The sequence below is a fragment of the Diaporthe batatas genome (genome assembly GCF_019321695.1).
Source record: "Diaporthe batatas strain CRI 302-4 chromosome Unknown Contig00006, whole genome shotgun sequence".
Lineage (NCBI taxonomy): Eukaryota > Fungi > Ascomycota > Sordariomycetes > Diaporthales > Diaporthaceae > Diaporthe > Diaporthe batatas.
The window spans coordinates 1,738,215-1,756,811 of NW_025408553.1; the positions used below are offsets into that span (position 1 = coordinate 1,738,215).

Below are 18,597 nucleotides of genomic sequence, written 5' to 3' on the forward strand. Positions count from 1 at the left end.
AGTACTCGGGGACATTGGCTAGCGGCTGAAGGATCGTGGCGGCTTGGTGAGAAAGTGGCCGAAATGTTTCCGCCGAGCCATTGGGCTGCTGCGCTTGGGTTGTTCCTCCCGGCATTGACCAATCGTCTTGGATCGTATTGACTCATAGAGGTTCTTGGTGCTTTGAGCAAGTTTGGTGTTCGTGAATGGTCTGGTTTGTGATTTGATGTTACATGGCTAACTATGTGATTACTCTAGCAGTGATGGGACACTCCGCGGCTCGAGACTGGCCAGGTGCCTAGGTGGACACTCTCTCCAAGTAGCTACATGGTGGCTTCAGTTCTCTGAGTAGGCCTTAGCCTTTTCGACCACGAATCATGAGATGACCGCTCTGTAGCTAATCATCATGTTCTCTTGAGCCACCAGATTTACGTGGCCGTGAAACTATGCTCAGAGAAGAAATTGATCGCCTCCTGTATGTCGAAGCCTCAGCAGGTAAAATGTTCAACGTGATGGGTGACCGTTAGTTGCAGTCTTTGAAATGCACCTGCTAGGATTGCCCTTTTCAGTAAGAAGATAGTTGTCAGCTTCGCGATGTCGCGGTTGATACTGCGGACTGCACCCGGGTTTACCTGAGGCGCAATACTTTTCTAGAGATCAGAGATTCGCACCCGTAAAACCGGAAGCTAAAGGGCCATCCGTACTCTTTGAGTTCCTCTATTCAGCCGGAACAACACTAGGTTAGTATGCTAGAAGGACAAGACAAGGTAACTTTCAAGATAAACGCGATGCTGTACCCGCTTGAGGAAAACTAAGTAGGTATAGCTGATAATGGATTGGGAAGGCCTATGAAGACTCGAAAATTGAATTGATCACTTACTTCATAAGAGGCAATCCCCCAGAAGGTTATCCCACAGGCCTCGGGTGTACCGTTCATGCGGATGCGCACGTCGAGCTCTAATATCTTGTTCTATCCTTTTAGGGTACCACATATATTTTATTTGCGGAAACTACCCCACTAGTCCTGCTGTCCATCTGGTACATTGGCAGCTATCATAGCAAAGTTGACCAGGATTCTGTCAACACCTCAAGCATCCCGACTTCTTGATGCCATGCTTACATACACCTACCCATACTGAGGCAGGTATGCCCCTGAAGACGCAGATCCACTTGCTGGAGTGTATACCACCTAATTCGTCCAGAATGGAATGTTGTTCAATGAGCAAAGCAATAGTACGTTGTTGTATGGAGCCTCGACAAGGGGGGCATAGTGTTCAAGTGGGGCTCCGACTTCTGCACATGTTGTGGCATCATGCGTTGATCCCAATTAGGTAGACGGACAATGGAGCCCGAGGGACTCGAAAGTGAAGGTTCAGATCGGAAGCTAAGACTTGTATTGTTTGTGATCGTTCCATCTCTTTCGGTCTTGCATATGAGAATGGGACTTGGATTGATGATCGAGTACATTGCCCAGAGCAGCCGTGCGTATTGGCTTCCAGATGTGATATGAAAGTCACGCATAAATATACAACTTGTGTAAGCTGGTCCAGATTGATCTCAGACAAAATCAAGAGGACTGCACTCAAAAAATTCAGCATTGAGCCAGGTATAAAAAACTTAACCATTGATTTTGAAGCTCTCCACACACTCGTTTGTAAAGTCTGTAAAAGCACACCGGCAAGTTTCATTGCTCTTCAAGTCAATACGATTTCCAACTTCAGATCGTGTCTTGGCGAGTCAGCACTTAGGTAGTAGATCTGTGGCGACGCTTCCTCAATCCAACCAGACTGTCCTCTACGGACTCTCGGGAGACAGGCCAAAGCCGCGGAGAGAGATCTGGAGGCCTTGAGCACTACTAGTAAATCGCCCAGCTTCCCCGACCAACCGTTTTGTACGGATCTGCGTCACCTGAGCTGCAGTAGGGGATCCGCATCGCATCGCCAGTCCCCGCTCTGGGGCACTTAACATATAATACAATGTAACTAAGCACATGGCCGCGTATATCCAAGTAGACTCTAGGCTACTTCATCTTCCTCACAACGATCCTAGTCCAAAATCCCTGCAATAAACAAAAGTCCATCAAAGATGACCTCCTTGTTACGCGGCACAGCTTTCATAACCGGAGCTGCAAAAGGTAAGCATTCGACCAGTTGATACGAGGGCATGCTCCTGCGGGGCTCCCGCGGAACCATGCAGTTTATGAGACTTGTTATTGTTTCCAAGGTTCCGCCCGCTCACGCAGCAACCAACCTCCAGGAATCGGCCGGGCCACGGCGGAAGCATTCGCGCGCCACGGGGTCACCCGCCTCGCGCTGGCCGACATCGACACAGATGGGCTCAGCAAGACGAGGGAGATCATCCGCGCCCGGTGCCCCGACGCCACGGTCATGGAGCTGCAGCTCGACGTGCGGCAGTCCGGGCAGGTCAGGGACGCGCTCGCCGAGATCGCCAAGAGGTTCGGCCGCCTTGACATTGCGGTGAACAACGCCGGGGTCGCGGGCCGCGGGCACAGGACCCATGAGATGGCGGACGAGGAGTGGGCGGGTGTTGCGGACATCGACCTCTTTGGGGTGTGGAGGTGCCAGAAGGAGGAGCTGGTCACGATGGTTGGACAAGAGTGAGCCTTATTAGTTCTGTCCATTTTATGAAGGTCCATCCGTCTCAGTGTGAGCTGACCACGTTGTTCAGGGATCTGGGGGTGCGCGAGGGGCGAGGGAAGATCATCAACGTGGCTTCAATGTATGGCCTCAAGGCGACCGGGCCGCATCTGCCAGCAACCCCATACGTCGCATCCAAGCATGGTAAGGACCATTCCTGTACCGTTTGTTGCCAAACGCTCTTTCGAGTCCTGCGGCGCTGATTAATAAAATCCAGGAGTCATTGGCCTCACAAGAGCGGATGCGAACAGCTACGGCCATATGAACATCCGCATAAATGCCATTTGCCCTGGGTGAGTCCCTGAGCCCAGAAGAGTGAGGACCACGATTAGGCAGTTCACTAAAACTGTGAGCCCTGTAGCTATATCGAGACGCCTATGCTCAAGACGTCAGGAGCTCCTCCTGATTCGTACCTGGATCGAGACCTTGAGAGGACCGCGCTCAAGCGGATGGGACTGATCGAGGAGGTGACGGATGCCATCGTTTTTCTTGCATCGCCTATGAGCAGCTACATGCAGGGCGCCGCCTTGGTGGTTGACGGAGGATACGGGTCGCAGTGAGTTCGGGAACTTTAATTGTGGAAGTGAGCTGGATTTGTGTCTACGGGTATCTATTTCTCATTAAAGACTCTTGTTCCAGTAGCCACCGATCTAGCATCGCCATTCGTCTTGTCCTCTTGAAGCCTGCTCCATGCCCACCTGTTCTAGGAGCGCCATTCTATAAAACCCCGTTCGCCAACAAAAGCGAGCCTCCCCTGTGCTCGAGCATGCCCAGCCGGGTTGACCGTCCCCGGATCAACCACCCACCCAATTCCCATTCCACTCAGCGCTTCGAACTCACAAGATGCCCATACATCTCCACACCATCCGGCCCAGACCCCTGCCTACTCAGCCCAACCTCGTCGTCATCAGCAACAACAAACCTCCCGCCCCCCCGGGCCCCGAGGAACCCGCCCGCCGGCATATGAGCCAGCGAGGCCCAGCCCCCGGCAGCAAGCGCCGACGCGGCGCCCCACAGCGTGCCAAAGAGCAGCATCTTGACCGCGAACGACCCCGCGCCCGGGTCGAGCGAGATGTCCTGGCGGTTGAACGCGTAGACGCACATGTAAGCCAACCTCCCGAGCCAGACGGGCATGGCGGCGATGCCGCCCCACAGCAGGAGCTGGGCCGCCCGCGCGTTGGGGTGGCGGCGGGCCAGGTGGTGCGTGGTCTTCTTGTGGGTGGGCCACATCCAGCCGCAGACGGTGAAGAGCACGAAGAGCATCAGCAGGTTGCCGATGCGGCTTAGTTCCTGGTTCGCCACGCCGCCTCTGCCTGTCGCGCTGGGCGCGCCGCCGTAGGTTGCTATCGCGATGCCGCCGGTGTTGGCGAGGTGGGTTACGCCGAGGATTATCTTTTCGGTCCATTTTTTGGGTTGTTGGGGGAGGATTATGTTGCTTATTTTGTGGGTGAGATGTTAGTTACGCATCCTTGACTTGGTGTTTCGAGACTCATCAATGATGAAGACTCATCGTGAGCGTGTTGTCTTTTCTTTTTGGTGCAGGGGACCTGACGCATACGTACGCCTCATAAATAATTCCAATGATGGCAAGTGATGTTGTAGCTATCACTGCAGAGTCCGTCATTGTTGACACTGAGTTCGGCAGGTATGGTTCATCTTTCTTGATGAGCAGGTATATGTTCGCGACGAGCATCGCGATGAAGGTCGTGATGAAAATATGCCAGCAGGTCATGCCCGCCTTGCCATGCTTCCACGCGATGAAGCCAACAAGGGGGAGAAAGATGGCCGACAGGACGATCTCGACGTAGGCAAGGTTAATGACGTTCGATGATGGTGGCGGGAAGTTGTGAGTAGAGGACATGGTGGAGGATACACCGCAAGGTCGACGATGAGGCTCTCAGAGCCTGGTGGTATAAGGCGAGGGAGAGGGGTAGTTTTCGGGAGGACGGTAGGCCGGCATTCGCAGACCCAAAGGCACGAGGTCGTATTTGATTAGAGAAGGAAGGCTTGATAATGTTCGATAGAGGGACAAGACATAAACAAGCTCTTCGGAATTGGCTATCTAGACTCTTTTATTATTTGCCTTGCTCTCAAGGCCATGTTGATCAGCCCTGCCACCGGACAGGGCGGGCTATGAACCTGGCTAAAGGTCCAGAAAACTCTCTTTTCCTACGTCAGTTACGAAACAGGCGATGGCTATGCTAAGGCTGAGAGGTCCGTTTCGCCAAATGCCCGCGGTGAACCATGTCGGGCTGAACCGCGACAGTGGGTAAGAAGGGACGCGTGAAGAGGTGTTCGAGATGGTTGCGCACGCAGAACGGAGAAAACGAAAAGACATCTACATGGAGTTACCCTCAAGTGCTAGGTAGGAAGGGCAGCCGAATACGGGAGCGAGTGGTGCGCATAGCCGTGATCGTCATCCCGCGAACTCAAATTATGGGCTGCCGATATTTGGGCCAATCAGGAGAGACTCGCAGCCAAAATAATGCACGCCAGTCGAGTCTCAGGCGGAGTGCAAAAGTATCCAACCATAACTCCAATTTACCGCATTCCTTACTAAAATAACTAAACTTTAACCTTACTTTCCTTAATAACTATATTATATATAATATTATTTTTTATTATTAATTTATTTAAAATTAAATACTCTATTAAATAATATCTATTTAATTTATTAAAATATTATTATTATAGTATTAAAAAAAAGTTTAATTAAATATAATATACCTAAGTATATTAAAGTATAGAGTATATATTAATTCTTCAAGTACTTTAATCTCTTTAAATAAAGTATTTATTAAGTTATTAAATTATAAATTTTTAAATATTTTAATATTTTAAAGACTTAAAGAGATATTATAATTTAGTATTACCTTAATAATAAAGCTCTTTAATTATTATAATAGTCTAATTTTAACCTTAATTATTATAATAATTTAAATATCTATTAACTTTTTAATAACTTTTAATTTACCTAATTATAATTATACTTTATAAAATTTATATTTAATTATATTAAATAAATTAATTCTTTCTTTAAAAACTTTAATAAAATAAACTTTAATAGAATATATAAGGTTATTTATTAATTATAATAAGGTATTACTTTTAATATAGAGCTCTAAATTAAAGTTTATAAGGTAATATTTTAATAAAAGATAGACCTATTTAATTAATATAATTATATTAAAAAAGTTAAGTAATAATAAAATTATTAAATAAAATTATAAAAATATATTATATATAAAATTAAACTTAATCATTAAATAAACTCTTTATAATAAAATTAAACTTATAATATTAATTAATAATATTTTTCTTTTAATAAAAGTTAAAAAAATTAAAAGAAAGTTTATATATAAAAAATTATATAAACTATAAAAAATAAGCTTTTAAAAGTCTTTAAAGAAGATCTATAAATAATATTATTATACTCCTCCTTTAATAACCTTAAAACTATTAAATACTTAAAAGTAGAAAAACTTTTAAATCTTTTATAAAAGTAATTATAAGATTAAATTACTTTATACTACGTAATTATAATAGAGTTAAAAGGTTATAAGTTATTATTTTATTAATATAAAATATATATAAATAATAATAATAAGATTAATATTAATATATATAAATATATATATAAGTATATTTATAAGGATATTAAGAAGTATTATAGGTTATATAGTTTTATTATATAAAAGGATAGTAATAATATATACTTAATAATTATAATTTAAACCTTTTAAAAGAAAAGGTATAAAACTATACTAAATTCTTATTATTACCCTAAAACTAACTCTATTAAGGATATCTATTATACTAATATAATTAAATTATATATAAAATAATATAGGTATTAATCTATTAATAATTTATAATAGTTTATTAAAAAAAGTTAATAAATTATTAACTTAAAGGTAATTATATAAGTGTATAAGGATATACTTAAATATTAAATTAATTTATATAATAGTAATAAAAAGAGAATAAACTACTAAGTGTTTTTTTTTTAGTGTAAATACTATATAATTTAATAATATGAAGTAGTGTGGGCAATTTGAGCGCCCAGACCGCTCAGGGGTTAGAATTGGAGATATAGCCGGATACTTTTGTCCTCCGCCTGAGTCTATGGTCCCGATTCCATTGGGCTTTGAGTTTCATCCTTGCTTAGAGACTATTTTTCTGGATCCGTCGATAGGTGCCCGCGTGCCCACCCAGGCATGGGATATCGGTCTCGTAGCTCGTAGTTCGGGAGCAAGCGCCCGAGAACGAAGGTCTTCTTTAGCGCTGCCGCCTTGGGCTATATTTGTAACCTGTATCCGCCTTACTGCGAGTTGGTTGAGGGCGATTATGCGTACCCGCTGTGATAAATAAAGTGTACTAGTTGGTGACTGCCCCTGATACCAAATGGTCTATGTCGCAAGACACTAGAGGAATGCCCTTTTTGACTCTGCAATTCGCTCGAAATGAAGTGATGATCAACTTGGCCTGCAGAAATTCAGCAGCGACAGGCCCTCGGGCGACTCCAAACTCTTCGAGGCTGGGAGCCTACAGTTTGAAAGTCAAGGGGCAGATGCTTGGGGACTATGGTATAGCCACAATGGGTTTTATTCGAGATCTCTTTCAATTTAGTCAGAAGACCAGTCAGAAGCGGCTCTGTGATGGCGCGGGTTTCATATACATGCTGGAGATGATTCAATGTTTCGAGTCAGTGTCATCCGCTCGGGACATCGTGTCCTGTGAATCCTTCGAGACGGGATATTGCAGGAAGAGTAAACTAGCATATAGTCTAGCCCCTTGACATCCAGCTGCTCCTAGGATACTACCCGTTTCCAGAGACTTCGGGAACATCTGGCAGCCGGTAAATCGGCAGGAGCCGCGTGAATTTGACAGGTGATGGTAGGAAGCCCAATGGGGAGGGATATAACTCTTTCGCAGCCATGCTGGCAAAGGCAGTGCACTTACATTATTCTCTTGTTCCCTTGCCCTTTATTAAGGACCTCCGTCTATACCGTGAGTGACGAGTGACGAGCCCCGATGCAAGTCAGGTTGGCGTACAATACTCTCTCCATATCACATGTTGTTGACAAGTCAACTTGAAGGTGAACAGCAATGGTGTGTCTCCTGCAAAGATGATTTTCTGTGCATTTAGAAGTGCCGGTGCTGGTTGACCAAACAGAATCAACGGCTTTGCGTGTACTGCAAAGGACACGAGGAAACAAGATGGCGTTGAACTCAAGGTCACAGTAACCTGTGCCAAAACCGCCTAGGCAGACATCAAGCTCGTCTTTGAGCGTTTGCTACTGTATAAGGCGTCGTGCATGGCTCCGGATGCATACAAAAGCGAAACCAGTATGTGGTGATTGAAGAAGATCCTGAATTCTTTTTTCTTTCTTGGAATGCCATACAGAGACAAGAGGTAGGCGGGACCTGTGTTAGAGGCAGCCAATTCCCAGCAGCTGGTCCCTGCGGCAATATTGCCAAGTGAAAACAAGCAAGTGGTTGCTGGGATGACATGGCCGGGTTGAGATGGCCCAGGGCTCAATCAGGTTCCGGGCAAGGTGAAGCCTGAATCCTGGACAGCCCTGACAGCCCTGACAGAGCTTGGTGGTGTCTACATTGCCTTGTTGCCTCGCTGGAAGGGACCTCAGCCTGTTCAGTACGGTGAAGTCCAGGTATGCTCTGGACTTTTGTGGGGGAACCTGGGTTGGGGGCGTCGGCCGGGAAATAACCTGGAAGAGGCGCGGATGACGTGCAGGTCCTCCAGGGATTATTCGGATGCAGGTGAGCCCATCCGGGGTAGATCAGTCCCGTGCTGCGTATAAGCAGGGGGCAGACATGAATCTGGGGTGAAATAAAAACCAGTTTACACAGGTTTTCGAGAACCATTTTATGCAGAGCCGTGGGCGAGGGCGTGATGTTGCATCAACACATGCTGTCGTCGGCGTGGGCGGCGTTATTGTTACGACGATGGACGGTTGGGGCCCATCAGAACCGGGGCTGGGGGGCTGTAGTGTCGATTATCATGTACCAGGATGAGAGGATCCGGCAGGTTATTGATCCAAAGGTGGAGATGATCTGACGGTGAATGTGAGGTCTTGCCAGATAATCGTGCATGACGGCATGCGTTGTAGGTATGCTAATGCTAGTTTAGGTGCACGACGGCAGTGCTCAAGTACCTGGGTACCTAGGTACCCAAGAACATTCGACTGGCTGGCTGTGACAGAGTTTGCATGCAAGGCAGAACTCAATAGCAGATCAGCAACAAATCTGGGAACGGTCAGAGGATAATCTTGTCTGGGCAGATTGGGTGGACGGGATGCAACGAAATGGATTGGAGTAGCGAGGCAAGCAATTGTTACTGTGTATGAATTGAGTTGAGCTTAGCACGCTTTTTGCCTGTGCAGGGATGTGCACCACTCATCAGGCTGACAGGCAGGCAGAAGCCAAAAACGGCTGTCAGGAGCAGAAGGGGGGAAGGAGAGGCTCAGCGAACAGGGAGGGTAGGGGACCAAGTCCCACCTTGACTTGCCCACTCTGCTCTGCCCAGGCCAGGCCATGCCATGCATGGGTTTGGACTGGGCAAACAACAACATTACGCATCATCTACAACCACTGCCGTTTCGCCCGTTTCTCTTGTTCGTGCCTCTTGCAGGATTATTTACTGCCAACCCACGCTGACAGGCTGACAGGCTGACTTCTGTGCATTTCCACCCTTCTTTTCTTCTACGTTCTGCGCACATATCCAACTGCATTCCAGCATCGAGCATCGAGCATTCAACATCGGTCTACGAGTACACGCACGTACGCACGCACGCACTCACGCACGCACAGTCGTCGATCCTCCTTCCATCCCGACCGCCCGACCAACCGCCCGCCAACGCCCTGTCCTACCTGCACCACATCCCGACCTGCCTGGCTACCTGGGCCACTCGGCAGTCTGGTCCAACAGCTGCTCCAACAGCTGCCTCCCCCTCTGCCCCTCTGCGGAATTCCCCATCCAGCAATCCCAAATCCCCGTTCCTTCGCAAGACACCAACCCGGCCACTGCATTGTGTGCGGGCATCGCGAACCCGCCCGCCGCCCGCCGCCCAACCCATCACCATGGAAGGCTACGGCGTTTCACAGCAAACAGACGAAGGCTATTCCGAAGACCCCCTCAACCCTCCCTCACCTCCGACCAACCTGTCTCTTTCGTCCAGTTCCAAACAGCTGGATTCAACAGCCGCGACGCCCGCCTCCCCGCTTCAGGTCAAAGGATGGCTGTCGGCGCACATCGCAAGCCTACCCGCCGAACTGAGGACTCGTACGTACAGCCTGGCTACCTGCTTGCCGCCCTGCCTACCTCCCTCATTATCCCATGTTACACACGCTTCCGTCCGTTGCCGCCGCCCCGTGATTGCTAATGTCGCCTCGTCCGCCTCGCAGAACTGACTCTCGAGCTCCTCGATAACCTGCCTACCAGCATTGTCGCCGAGATCGTCGAGAAGATGAGCCCCCGCCTGTACATCGACTTCATCAGATACCTGCCCGCCGAGATATGCCTCAAGATCCTCGGCTACCTCGACCCCGTCTCCCTCCTGTCTGTCGCCCAGACATGTCGCCCCTGGTTCAGCCTCGCCCTCGACCGCACCTTATGGCAGCGTCTGTTTGTTCTGGAGGGGTGGAAGGTCATTGCGTCTGAGATAGAGGCTGCGGAGGAGCTCGCCAACAGGAGGACCTCGCCCGGCTCCATGCACCGCCAGAAGTCCGAGGAGGACGGACACACCCACAAGAAGCGGGCCGTGTCCCTGGACGACGACGAGGACCACATGATGGTCGACGCCGACCACCTCCTGACCGCCGAGCCCAAGACCCTCGAGGTCGACGAGTCGCTGTTTGGCGGTAGCTCCGCCCGGACGCTAATGACGCCGGCCCTGAGGGATCTCAACATGCACGGGTCCGGTTCGAGCGCCGGCTCCTCCTTCATGAGGGCCAAGACCCTCGACAAGGGCAAGGGCAAGGCAGTCTCGCGCAGCCCCACCGATGCGCTCTCCCCGCCGCCTTCCTCCGCCTTCAAGTCGAAACTCTGGATCTACGACGCGTCGTCCGGCAAGCAGAAGATCAACTGGCAGTACCTCTACTCGATGCGCATGAAGCTCGAGACCAACTGGGAGCAGGGTAACTTCAAGAACTTTCAGCTGCCTCACCCGGATCACCTGGAGGAGGGCCACAACAATGAGTGCATATACAGCCTGCAGTACAACGAGGAATACCTGGTGAGCGGGAGTCGCGACCGAACGCTGCGCATATGGAATCTCGCCACCAGGCGGCTGGTTCGGAAGCCCCTTGTTGGCCACATCGGCTCCGTCTTGTGCCTCCAGTTTGACTCCGACCCCGAGGAGGATATCATTGTATCGGGTAGCAGTGACTCGGACGTGATTGTCTGGCGCTTCTCTACCGGCGAGATCATCCAGCGACTCACACACGCACATCGAGAATCGGTCTTGAATGTCAAGTTCGACAAGCGTATCCTCGCTACCTGTTCCAAGGACAGGACCATCAAGATTTTCAACCGCCGCCCGCTCAAGGCGGGTGACGCAGGCTACACCATGGTCAACCCGGTGCCCACCACCGTGAAGAGATACGGCTACGAGGCCTCGCCCCTGGACCAGCTCCCAGTGATTCCCCCTTTTACCATGATTGGGGTTCTCGAGGGCCACAGCGCGGCGGTCAACGCGGTACAGATAGTAGATAACGAGATCGTCTCAGCCAGTGGCGATCGTCAGATCAAGGTTTGGGACTGGCAGACAGGTGCTTGCAAGAGGACGTTTGTCGGTCACAACAAGGGCATTGCTTGTGTTCAGTACGACGGCAAGCGGATCGTCTCTGGTAGTAGTGATAATGAGGTGAAGGTCTTCTGTCGGGATACCGGCATAGAAGTGGCCAGCCTCAGGGACCACACCGACCTGGTACGGACGGTTCAGGCCGGCTTTGGCGACCTCCCATGGAGTGCCGAAGAGGACGCAGCCGAGGCCAAGCGGGTCGACCAGGCCTACATGAAGGCGGTAGAGGATGGAGAGGTGTCCTCGTCGCCGCGCCGTGGCCGCCCTGGAAACGCCGGAAGCACGGATCCAGAAGAGATAACGGCATACGGGGCCAAGCTACCCCCCGGAGGAGGTGGTGGAAGACGCTGGGGTAGGATTGTCTCTGGGTCTTATGATAAGTCCATAATCATCTGGAGGCGGGACAAGACCGGCAAGTGGAAGCCACAACATCACCTCAAGCAAGAGGAGGCTGCGTCGAGGGCGCTGCACTCGCATCCTCGCCCACCGCCCGATGGCCCAGCACCTGGCAACAACCCTGGAGGCGCAGGTGGTGGTTCGCATGGCGGCTCCGGCTCCAGCTCGAGAAGACAGCAGCCTCCCGCGGACTGGGCTCCGGCACCCATCCTCCGGCCACGCGCAGCAAGGGCAAGCGCCTCCAGCTCGACGGTCGCCAACCCGTCGGCCTCTTCCGCAGCATCGGGCTCCTCGACGCCAGCCGGCTCATCGAGGACACATCCCGAGCCGTCGGCCAGCTCAGCACATGCAAACACAAGCGCGTCCCGGCCGCGGTTCTCCCACCCCGTCATGCCCCGAAACGTCGCCCCCGTGCCCTCAGACCAGATCACACACGTCACCTCACCAGTCATGGCAACCATCACGCCCTCGTCACAGCGCTCCTTTGCGCAGCTGATCGACCTCATCGTCCCCCAGGGCGTCCATGCCCTCCAGCAGGCCCTGACCAACTACCCGACCATGCTCACCCTCCAGAGCCACCTCCAGACAGCCATCGACCGCGAGCAGAGCCCGTTCGTGCGGTCGCAACTGAGGCAGGTCGTCAGCGCCGCGACGGTCCGCACCCAGGTGGCCCAGGCCAGGGCGCGCCTGCAGGGCATGCAGGCGCTCCAGGCCGCCGACGCGTCTGCCATCAACGGCACGGACGACGACGCCGGGGCGGGCGGCTCCAACAACAACAACAACAACAACAACGCCGCTGCCGGCTCCAACTCTGGCTCCAACTCGGCCCCTCCCACGGCTGCCGCCACGCCGAGCAACGTGGCCGGCGGGCCGCCCCCACCGCCAGCAGCAGCTGCGGGTGGTGGTGCTGCGGGCGGCCAGCACCGGCTCAACCACCACGGCGCGCCCGAGGTGGGGATGCCGACGAGGATCTACAAGCTTCAGTTTGACGCCCGGCGGATCATCTGCTGCAGCCAGACGAGCGTGATCGTGGGCTGGGACTTTTGCAACGGGGACCCGGAGCTGGAGGAGGTCGCTAGGTTCTTTGCTACCATGGACTGATTGATAGAGGAGGAGGAAGAAGAAGAAGAAGGAGCGGGATGGTGATGATGATGACGATGATGATGGCCTGGTATCACTATGTGTATGTGTGTGTGTGTGTGTGTGTTCTGTAATGTGGCAGTCGCGAAGATAGAGATTCGGGGCAGTGAGTAGGGGCGAGGATACGGCAAGCGGTACCTTTTTCTTTCTTTTTCTCCGGATTTTCCTGGACCTTTGGCGAGGGGTAAAAAAGTTGGCTTCATGGTTGCTGGCTGTGCATATGGGGCGTCCGGTTTAAGTCTGTGGATAGCTTGAGATTAAGGAAAAAGCCCCCGGTTCTTGCCTTTTTCAATAATTTGTTCTCCCGTGTCGGCGTTGGATGTTGCTCTTCTCCAGCAGCCGCGGCGGCAGTTTCTTCGGCGGTCCTGTAATGGGTGAATTTACTAGGCCGGAGGAGAGCAGAGAGAGGGAGAAGGAATGAGGCAATAAGAGAGGGAATTGGAAAGCAGGCCACGGACAGACAAGCCGGAGCGACGAAGAGATCCAAAGGATCGGGTGTGTGTAGGGGAGATAGATGACCGTCATGATCATTTTGATGCGTGTATGATTGTGTAGCACGCAATAGATATCTTGGTTGAACACTTCCTGCGTGTGTGCTTCGGGTTTACGTGTTTGTCGACCGAGACTTGGAGAGGTCAGGCAGGCAATGAATGGGTGGCCGGGGAGGCTCGTGCCGGCGGTACGAACATTATCGAGACCATCTCCCCCCTTTATTAGAGGCCGCGAGAAGGGCTGGCCGACAGGATATTTCGGCACAGACACGGAAGAAGGGCACGATAGCCCATCGTAGGGTACGGTCGAGCACAGGCTCGGGTGAAACGTCGTCGAAATGCTGCCGTGCGAGTAATAGATCGCATCATTGTGCACATCGTATAGTATGCCATTCATTGGCAATGGCGAAAAAAAGACGAGTGAGTCTGTGGCCATTCTTGCCTCCCAACTCCAATCCAGCTTGCTGCCGACATGAATGCTTGCTTCCCTTGAACGCCCCGAAATCCAATCCATGAACACAGGAATCACCGAAGTCCCCCCCCCCCCCTCAGTTTAGCATGCGTGCATGTGTATGTTCAGGCCATCATGAACAACACACCACCACCAGTGAGTGCAATCACCCAGCGGCCTCCTTGACAGCCTTCCCAGCCTCAGCCTGCGGCGGCTCGTCGATGAAATCAGGGACCTCGTCCTGCATGAACCCAGGCAGCGCCTCGGCGCCGCCGCCCAGCTCCCTCTCCATCTCGACCTCGGCGCCGAGCGCCTCGAGCTCGGCATCGAGCTCGGCCTCGTCGACGTCCTCGGGGACGTCGTACCCGCGGCTCAGGGACTCCTGGATCTCGTTGCCGACGTCGAGCAGGTCGGCCATCTCGTCGTTCATGCGCTCGATGCGGTCGATGTCGACCTTGCCGTACTGCCGGCGCAGCTCCTTCTGCGTCGTCTTCATCGCGTCGACCTGCGTCATGACGTTCTTGAGGTTGTCCTGCATCATGCCCGCCTGCTCCATGTTCCACACCTGCGACTGCAGCTGGTCGCGCTGCGCCTCGTAGGCCTTGCGCCGCTGCAGGACCTTGAGGGCCTTCTGCTTCAGGGCCGTCTTGCCGGGGCCGTCGCGCATCCGGGATAGTTTTGTCTGGTAGGTCTGCAGCTCTGCGTTGATGGAGGACAGCTTCACGTCTATGCTGCTTATCCTGTCGTCGACGTTGCTGATTGCCGAGCTCAGCGTGGGCTTGGGCCCTTTGTTGGAGGAGCCGAAGAGGCGGTTCATGGTGGGCGGTTGGGGTGGATGGTGATGGCAAGTGTGTTTTATATCGACGTGCGCCTCGTATGTTGTTCGACAAGGAATGGCTTCGAATGTCTCGTATCTGTGTGTGGTGGTGGTGGTTGTGGTGCAGGAGACGACTCGCTCGTGGTGGGGGAGATGGGCAGATGGCTGTTGACGTCCGTCCTCTGGGCAGCCGCATAGGTGCCTGGCAAAGTGACGACTGCGAGCTAGACTCGTAGGCGGGTTGGACTTGGTAAGGCCAATCAGATGGCACTAGTGGGGTGGGTTCGGCACCGAGCTCGGCCGCCAGATCTACATGACTTCATGTAAGTACTTAAGTACCTAGGTACCGTGGAATGGCTCCCTCCTCACCCTCAGTTACCAAGGGAAGTATTATCACGACGTTATTTCAGCATCAGAGAAGAACATATTCGCTCGTGATATCCCTACATATCAGGTTGATACTAAACAGATACATGACCAGACAACCTTGGTGGCAACTTTAATAAACACCCTGTCTGCCCCCCTGCGGACTGCAAAGTACTCTTGAAAAGCCATCCATACCTAGTCATCCAACTCCAATGCCGCAAAGTCGCCAGCGGTGATTTTGGCTTGCGCGGACGGGAGACGTAGGACAGTCACAACCCTCTACACTGGACGCACAATCAGCTCCGAAGGTTGGCCAAACCGGCTTCGCGGATGCTCTGTTCCAGCGTCCCGCTCAGCGAGAACGGGATCTTGTATTTGTCTCCCTCGAACGCGCAGAATGAATCATCCCCGGGCAGCTCGCCGTTCTTGAAATACTTTGCGACTTTTTCGAATCCGCAATGGTTCAAGGTCCAAATCATACCGTGCTGTTGTGAAAAATGTCAGATATTTTCTGTCCCGGGCTTTTCTTCTTAGGCGCCACTCACCCCAAAAGCATCAATAACAAGAGCTTGGGCACCCTTGTATTTCTGTGCCGAGGACAACGCGCTGTGTTTCATGGTCAGACATCATAGCAAGATTTGAGAGGAGGAGTACAGGAAAATCTCACTTCTCAACGGGAGTCACAGGATCGTATGTATTGCCGACAAAGAGGATGGGCGTCGCCGTGTCGCCAGTGAATGGGCCCGCGAATCTTTCCGCGGCCTTGATAGACCAACCGGCGCATCCCAGCAGGAACTTGGCCCAAATATCTCCAACGATGCTGTCTTCCTCGAGCACGTCTATGACAGGCCGGAAGTCATCCAGGGTCTTGTTGTACCAGATGTTGCCCTGGTCAGAACACATCACGCCCATGCTCAACTCTGCCCCGGACCGGGCCCACCCGGCCGGGGATGCATTTCCATTCGACGTTACCATCCAGGAGTTCCAGTCGCTCAGCCTCTGCGCCTGGAGCATAACCTCAAGGTAGAGCAGGTTGGTAGCCAAATCCCCGAACGATTTTATCGGGTTGAACGCCGCGAACAGGATCCCGCTCTTCAGGTTGAGCAGCGCCAGCTCGATGTCCGTGGCGTTCGCCCAGTTCTCCTCCCTGGCCTTCTCGGCGTCGAGCTGTGCGTACGACCGTGCAAACCGCGCGTGGATGTCCCTGGCCGCGGAGCCGGTGTGATAAGGACAGTCTTCCGGGCCCAGCTCGTGACAAAAGATGAAGAAGCCGGCCAGGACGCCGTCGGCGTGGGTCACGGTGTTGAGGGAGTTGTCGAGGTAGGACTGCGGGTCCACCACGCCGTCCAGGACCATGTTGCCCACTCGCCCGGGGAACATCGAGGCGAATGTCTGTCCGAGGAACGAGCCGTAGCTGACTCCGTAGTAGTTCAGGAGGTGGCTGGGCCTCGCGGCCCTCTGGCCGTCTTCAGTCGCCGCGAATGCATCGACTATGCTGAGCATGTCCCGGGCAGTGGTTGCGGTCGACATATGTGGGCCTGAGTGAGGGTCAAGCTCTCCCGCCCTTTCTGTGTGCTTGACTGTGTGAGGATCAAGCTCTCCGCCGCTATCTTTATTTCGGGCTACGTGAGGATCAAGCTCCCCACCGCTTTCTGTGTGCTGGACAGCGTGAGGGTCAAGCTCTCCGCCGGTTTCTGTATGCCGGGCTACGTGAGGGTCAAGCTCCCCGCCCGCCTCTGCCGCGCACTGCGAGCCGATGCTTATCCCCAACTGGATGAAGCTATTGTGATAATCGTCGGGCATCCTTGGCACCGATCTCGTTGTCAAGTTTGGCGTCCTTGGTCTCGATTCCGAATTTAAGTCTGGATATCGGGGTATCGTCTTAGCCGCACAGACGGACACGTTCAGTAAGCCTAGAGTCGTTGGACGAGGGAAAAAAACAGAGAAAAGATCAACATGAAGCTGGTCAGGAGTGAGATGCGTAGGGAAAACAGATCATATCGGCTTCTTTCCCATGGTGCGCCCAGTGTATAATTCAGCTATTTGGAAAGAAGTGTTATTTGAAACTTACATGGAGATGCTTCCCGCTAAGCTTTTGAACACTCTCAGTGCCTGAACCTCCAGGGCCACCAGTATTGATCAGAATCATCCCCTGGTATGGTCCATGTGTCGAATTGGCAGCGGCAGGTAACTTGACCAGAGGGACAGAAGCTCGGCCGAGCCCTGGGTTCTGATAGTTGAGGGGTACCTGAGAGACTGGATTAGCTTGACTAGAGACGCCTCGAGAAAGCATGAAAAGACTAACATCTAATCGTGAACACCAAAATCCATCCCCACAAGGACACCAAGACAGCTGCTCAGAGGAGGCAACTGTATCCAGGGTGCATTTCAAGGAAGGGTCTGCCTGGGCAAATGGGATCAAGCCCAGCAAGGCCAGAGAGCATGCGAAGAAATTCATCGTGAATTACCCCGTCTGTGACTGAAGTGCAGGTGAAGTACAAAGAATCAGAAAGACTAGGGGGGCTCGAAGACGATAAGACAACTTTTCATATATCGGTGGGTTTATAGAAACTTTCCGGTGTGTGATGTCTAGGCTTATCTTAGCCATATTGCCGGACGTAATGTCCCATGAATGAATTGTAAGAATTGAAGCTGGCCATTACCTATATCGGTAGCTTATGACACTATTCTGCTCTAGGGTCCTAGTCTCACGGCAGCGCTAGTCATATTGCTACGGTGGTGTCGGATAGACTTCTGCGGCTGACAGACACACGCTAAATCAACAGAATCCTTCCGAGTGAGCCAACCAGGAAGGAGTTCTGGGTTTGACCACGGGATGTTGTCAATCCTTCGCGGCTTCTGATAAATAAAGTGCCGAGAATCACGAGAATGACTTCGGAGCAGATTCCCTGCGGATAGAGTAAATCAAGACCCGTGCCTTGACTGTGCTCACATTTTGTCTCATTAGCGAGGAATAACGAACTTCATCCCACTGTCCACTGTCGCAAGTAAGTGCCTGGACACGGCCATCCGCTGGAGAGTGATCACCCTTTTTCGCTCAAAGCCCCGCCAGAATGGCCTTTGAAATAGCCTGGTTTTGCGAAGACCGCCGAGCACTTGAGAGGATATTCGAGATCGAGGAGAGCATGGGGATGCAGTGGGTGCCTCTGCTACGGCGCTTTCAACCTCACCGAATCCTAGCACGGTGTTGCAATTGGATAGTAGGGGAGTCAGATTGCATTATGACCAGCCAGTACAAGACGACACTACACTGAGCCTATTAGTATAGTCGGAACTTGGTACCCCGATAGACTGGTTAACCAAATCATGTCTCCCGAGGTCTCACAAATTCCTAGGGTAGATGTAAGCAGGCTGGAGGACCCCGACACGACCTTATTAGAGGTTCAAAGACATGGCGGCTTCAATGGCATAGTGGATGCCAAGAAAACAAATTGTCTAGATCTGTTTATCCACTCAA

At 51.9% G+C, this 18,597-nt stretch overlaps 5 protein-coding genes across 5 annotated transcripts; 2 read left to right on the forward strand and 3 right to left on the reverse strand.

Moving 5' to 3' along the window:
• Positions 1-2,064: 2,064 nt before the first annotated feature.
• KVR01_006320 (uncharacterized protein) lies at positions 2,065-2,901 on the forward strand (the record flags this gene model as incomplete). Its single annotated transcript, XM_044784931.1, has 4 exons — positions 2,065-2,113; positions 2,236-2,596; positions 2,668-2,800; positions 2,854-2,901. The coding sequence occupies 4 exons, from the start codon at positions 2,065-2,067 to the stop codon at positions 2,899-2,901; spliced, it is 591 nt and encodes a 196-aa protein (XP_044645123.1).
• A 557-nt stretch (positions 2,902-3,458) lies between these two features.
• On the reverse strand, positions 3,459-4,497 carry KVR01_005905 (uncharacterized protein; the record flags this gene model as incomplete). Its single annotated transcript, XM_044782693.1, has 2 exons — positions 3,459-4,071; positions 4,199-4,497. The coding sequence occupies 2 exons, from the start codon at positions 4,495-4,497 to the stop codon at positions 3,459-3,461; spliced, it is 912 nt and encodes a 303-aa protein (XP_044644708.1).
• A 4,668-nt stretch (positions 4,498-9,165) lies between these two features.
• KVR01_006191 (uncharacterized protein) lies at positions 9,166-13,510 on the forward strand. The gene is made up of 3 exons (XM_044785056.1): positions 9,166-9,271; positions 9,326-9,939; positions 10,062-13,510. Exons 1-3 carry the CDS (start codon positions 9,192-9,194, stop codon positions 12,953-12,955), a joined length of 3,588 nt encoding a protein of 1,195 aa, XP_044644994.1. The 5' UTR covers positions 9,166-9,191; the 3' UTR covers positions 12,956-13,510.
• A 57-nt stretch (positions 13,511-13,567) lies between these two features.
• On the reverse strand, positions 13,568-14,944 carry KVR01_006136 (uncharacterized protein). The gene has a single exon (XM_044784261.1). It carries the CDS (start codon positions 14,751-14,753, stop codon positions 14,103-14,105), a length of 651 nt encoding a protein of 216 aa, XP_044644939.1. The 5' UTR covers positions 14,754-14,944; the 3' UTR covers positions 13,568-14,102.
• Positions 14,945-15,415: 471 nt separating this feature from the next.
• Positions 15,416-17,268, reverse strand: KVR01_006308 (uncharacterized protein; the record flags this gene model as incomplete). The annotated part of the gene is made up of 4 exons (XM_044788247.1): positions 15,416-15,604; positions 15,665-15,725; positions 15,787-17,081; positions 17,191-17,268. 4 exons carry the CDS (start codon positions 17,266-17,268, stop codon positions 15,416-15,418), a joined length of 1,623 nt encoding a protein of 540 aa, XP_044645111.1.
• Positions 17,269-18,597: the final 1,329 nt, after the last annotated feature.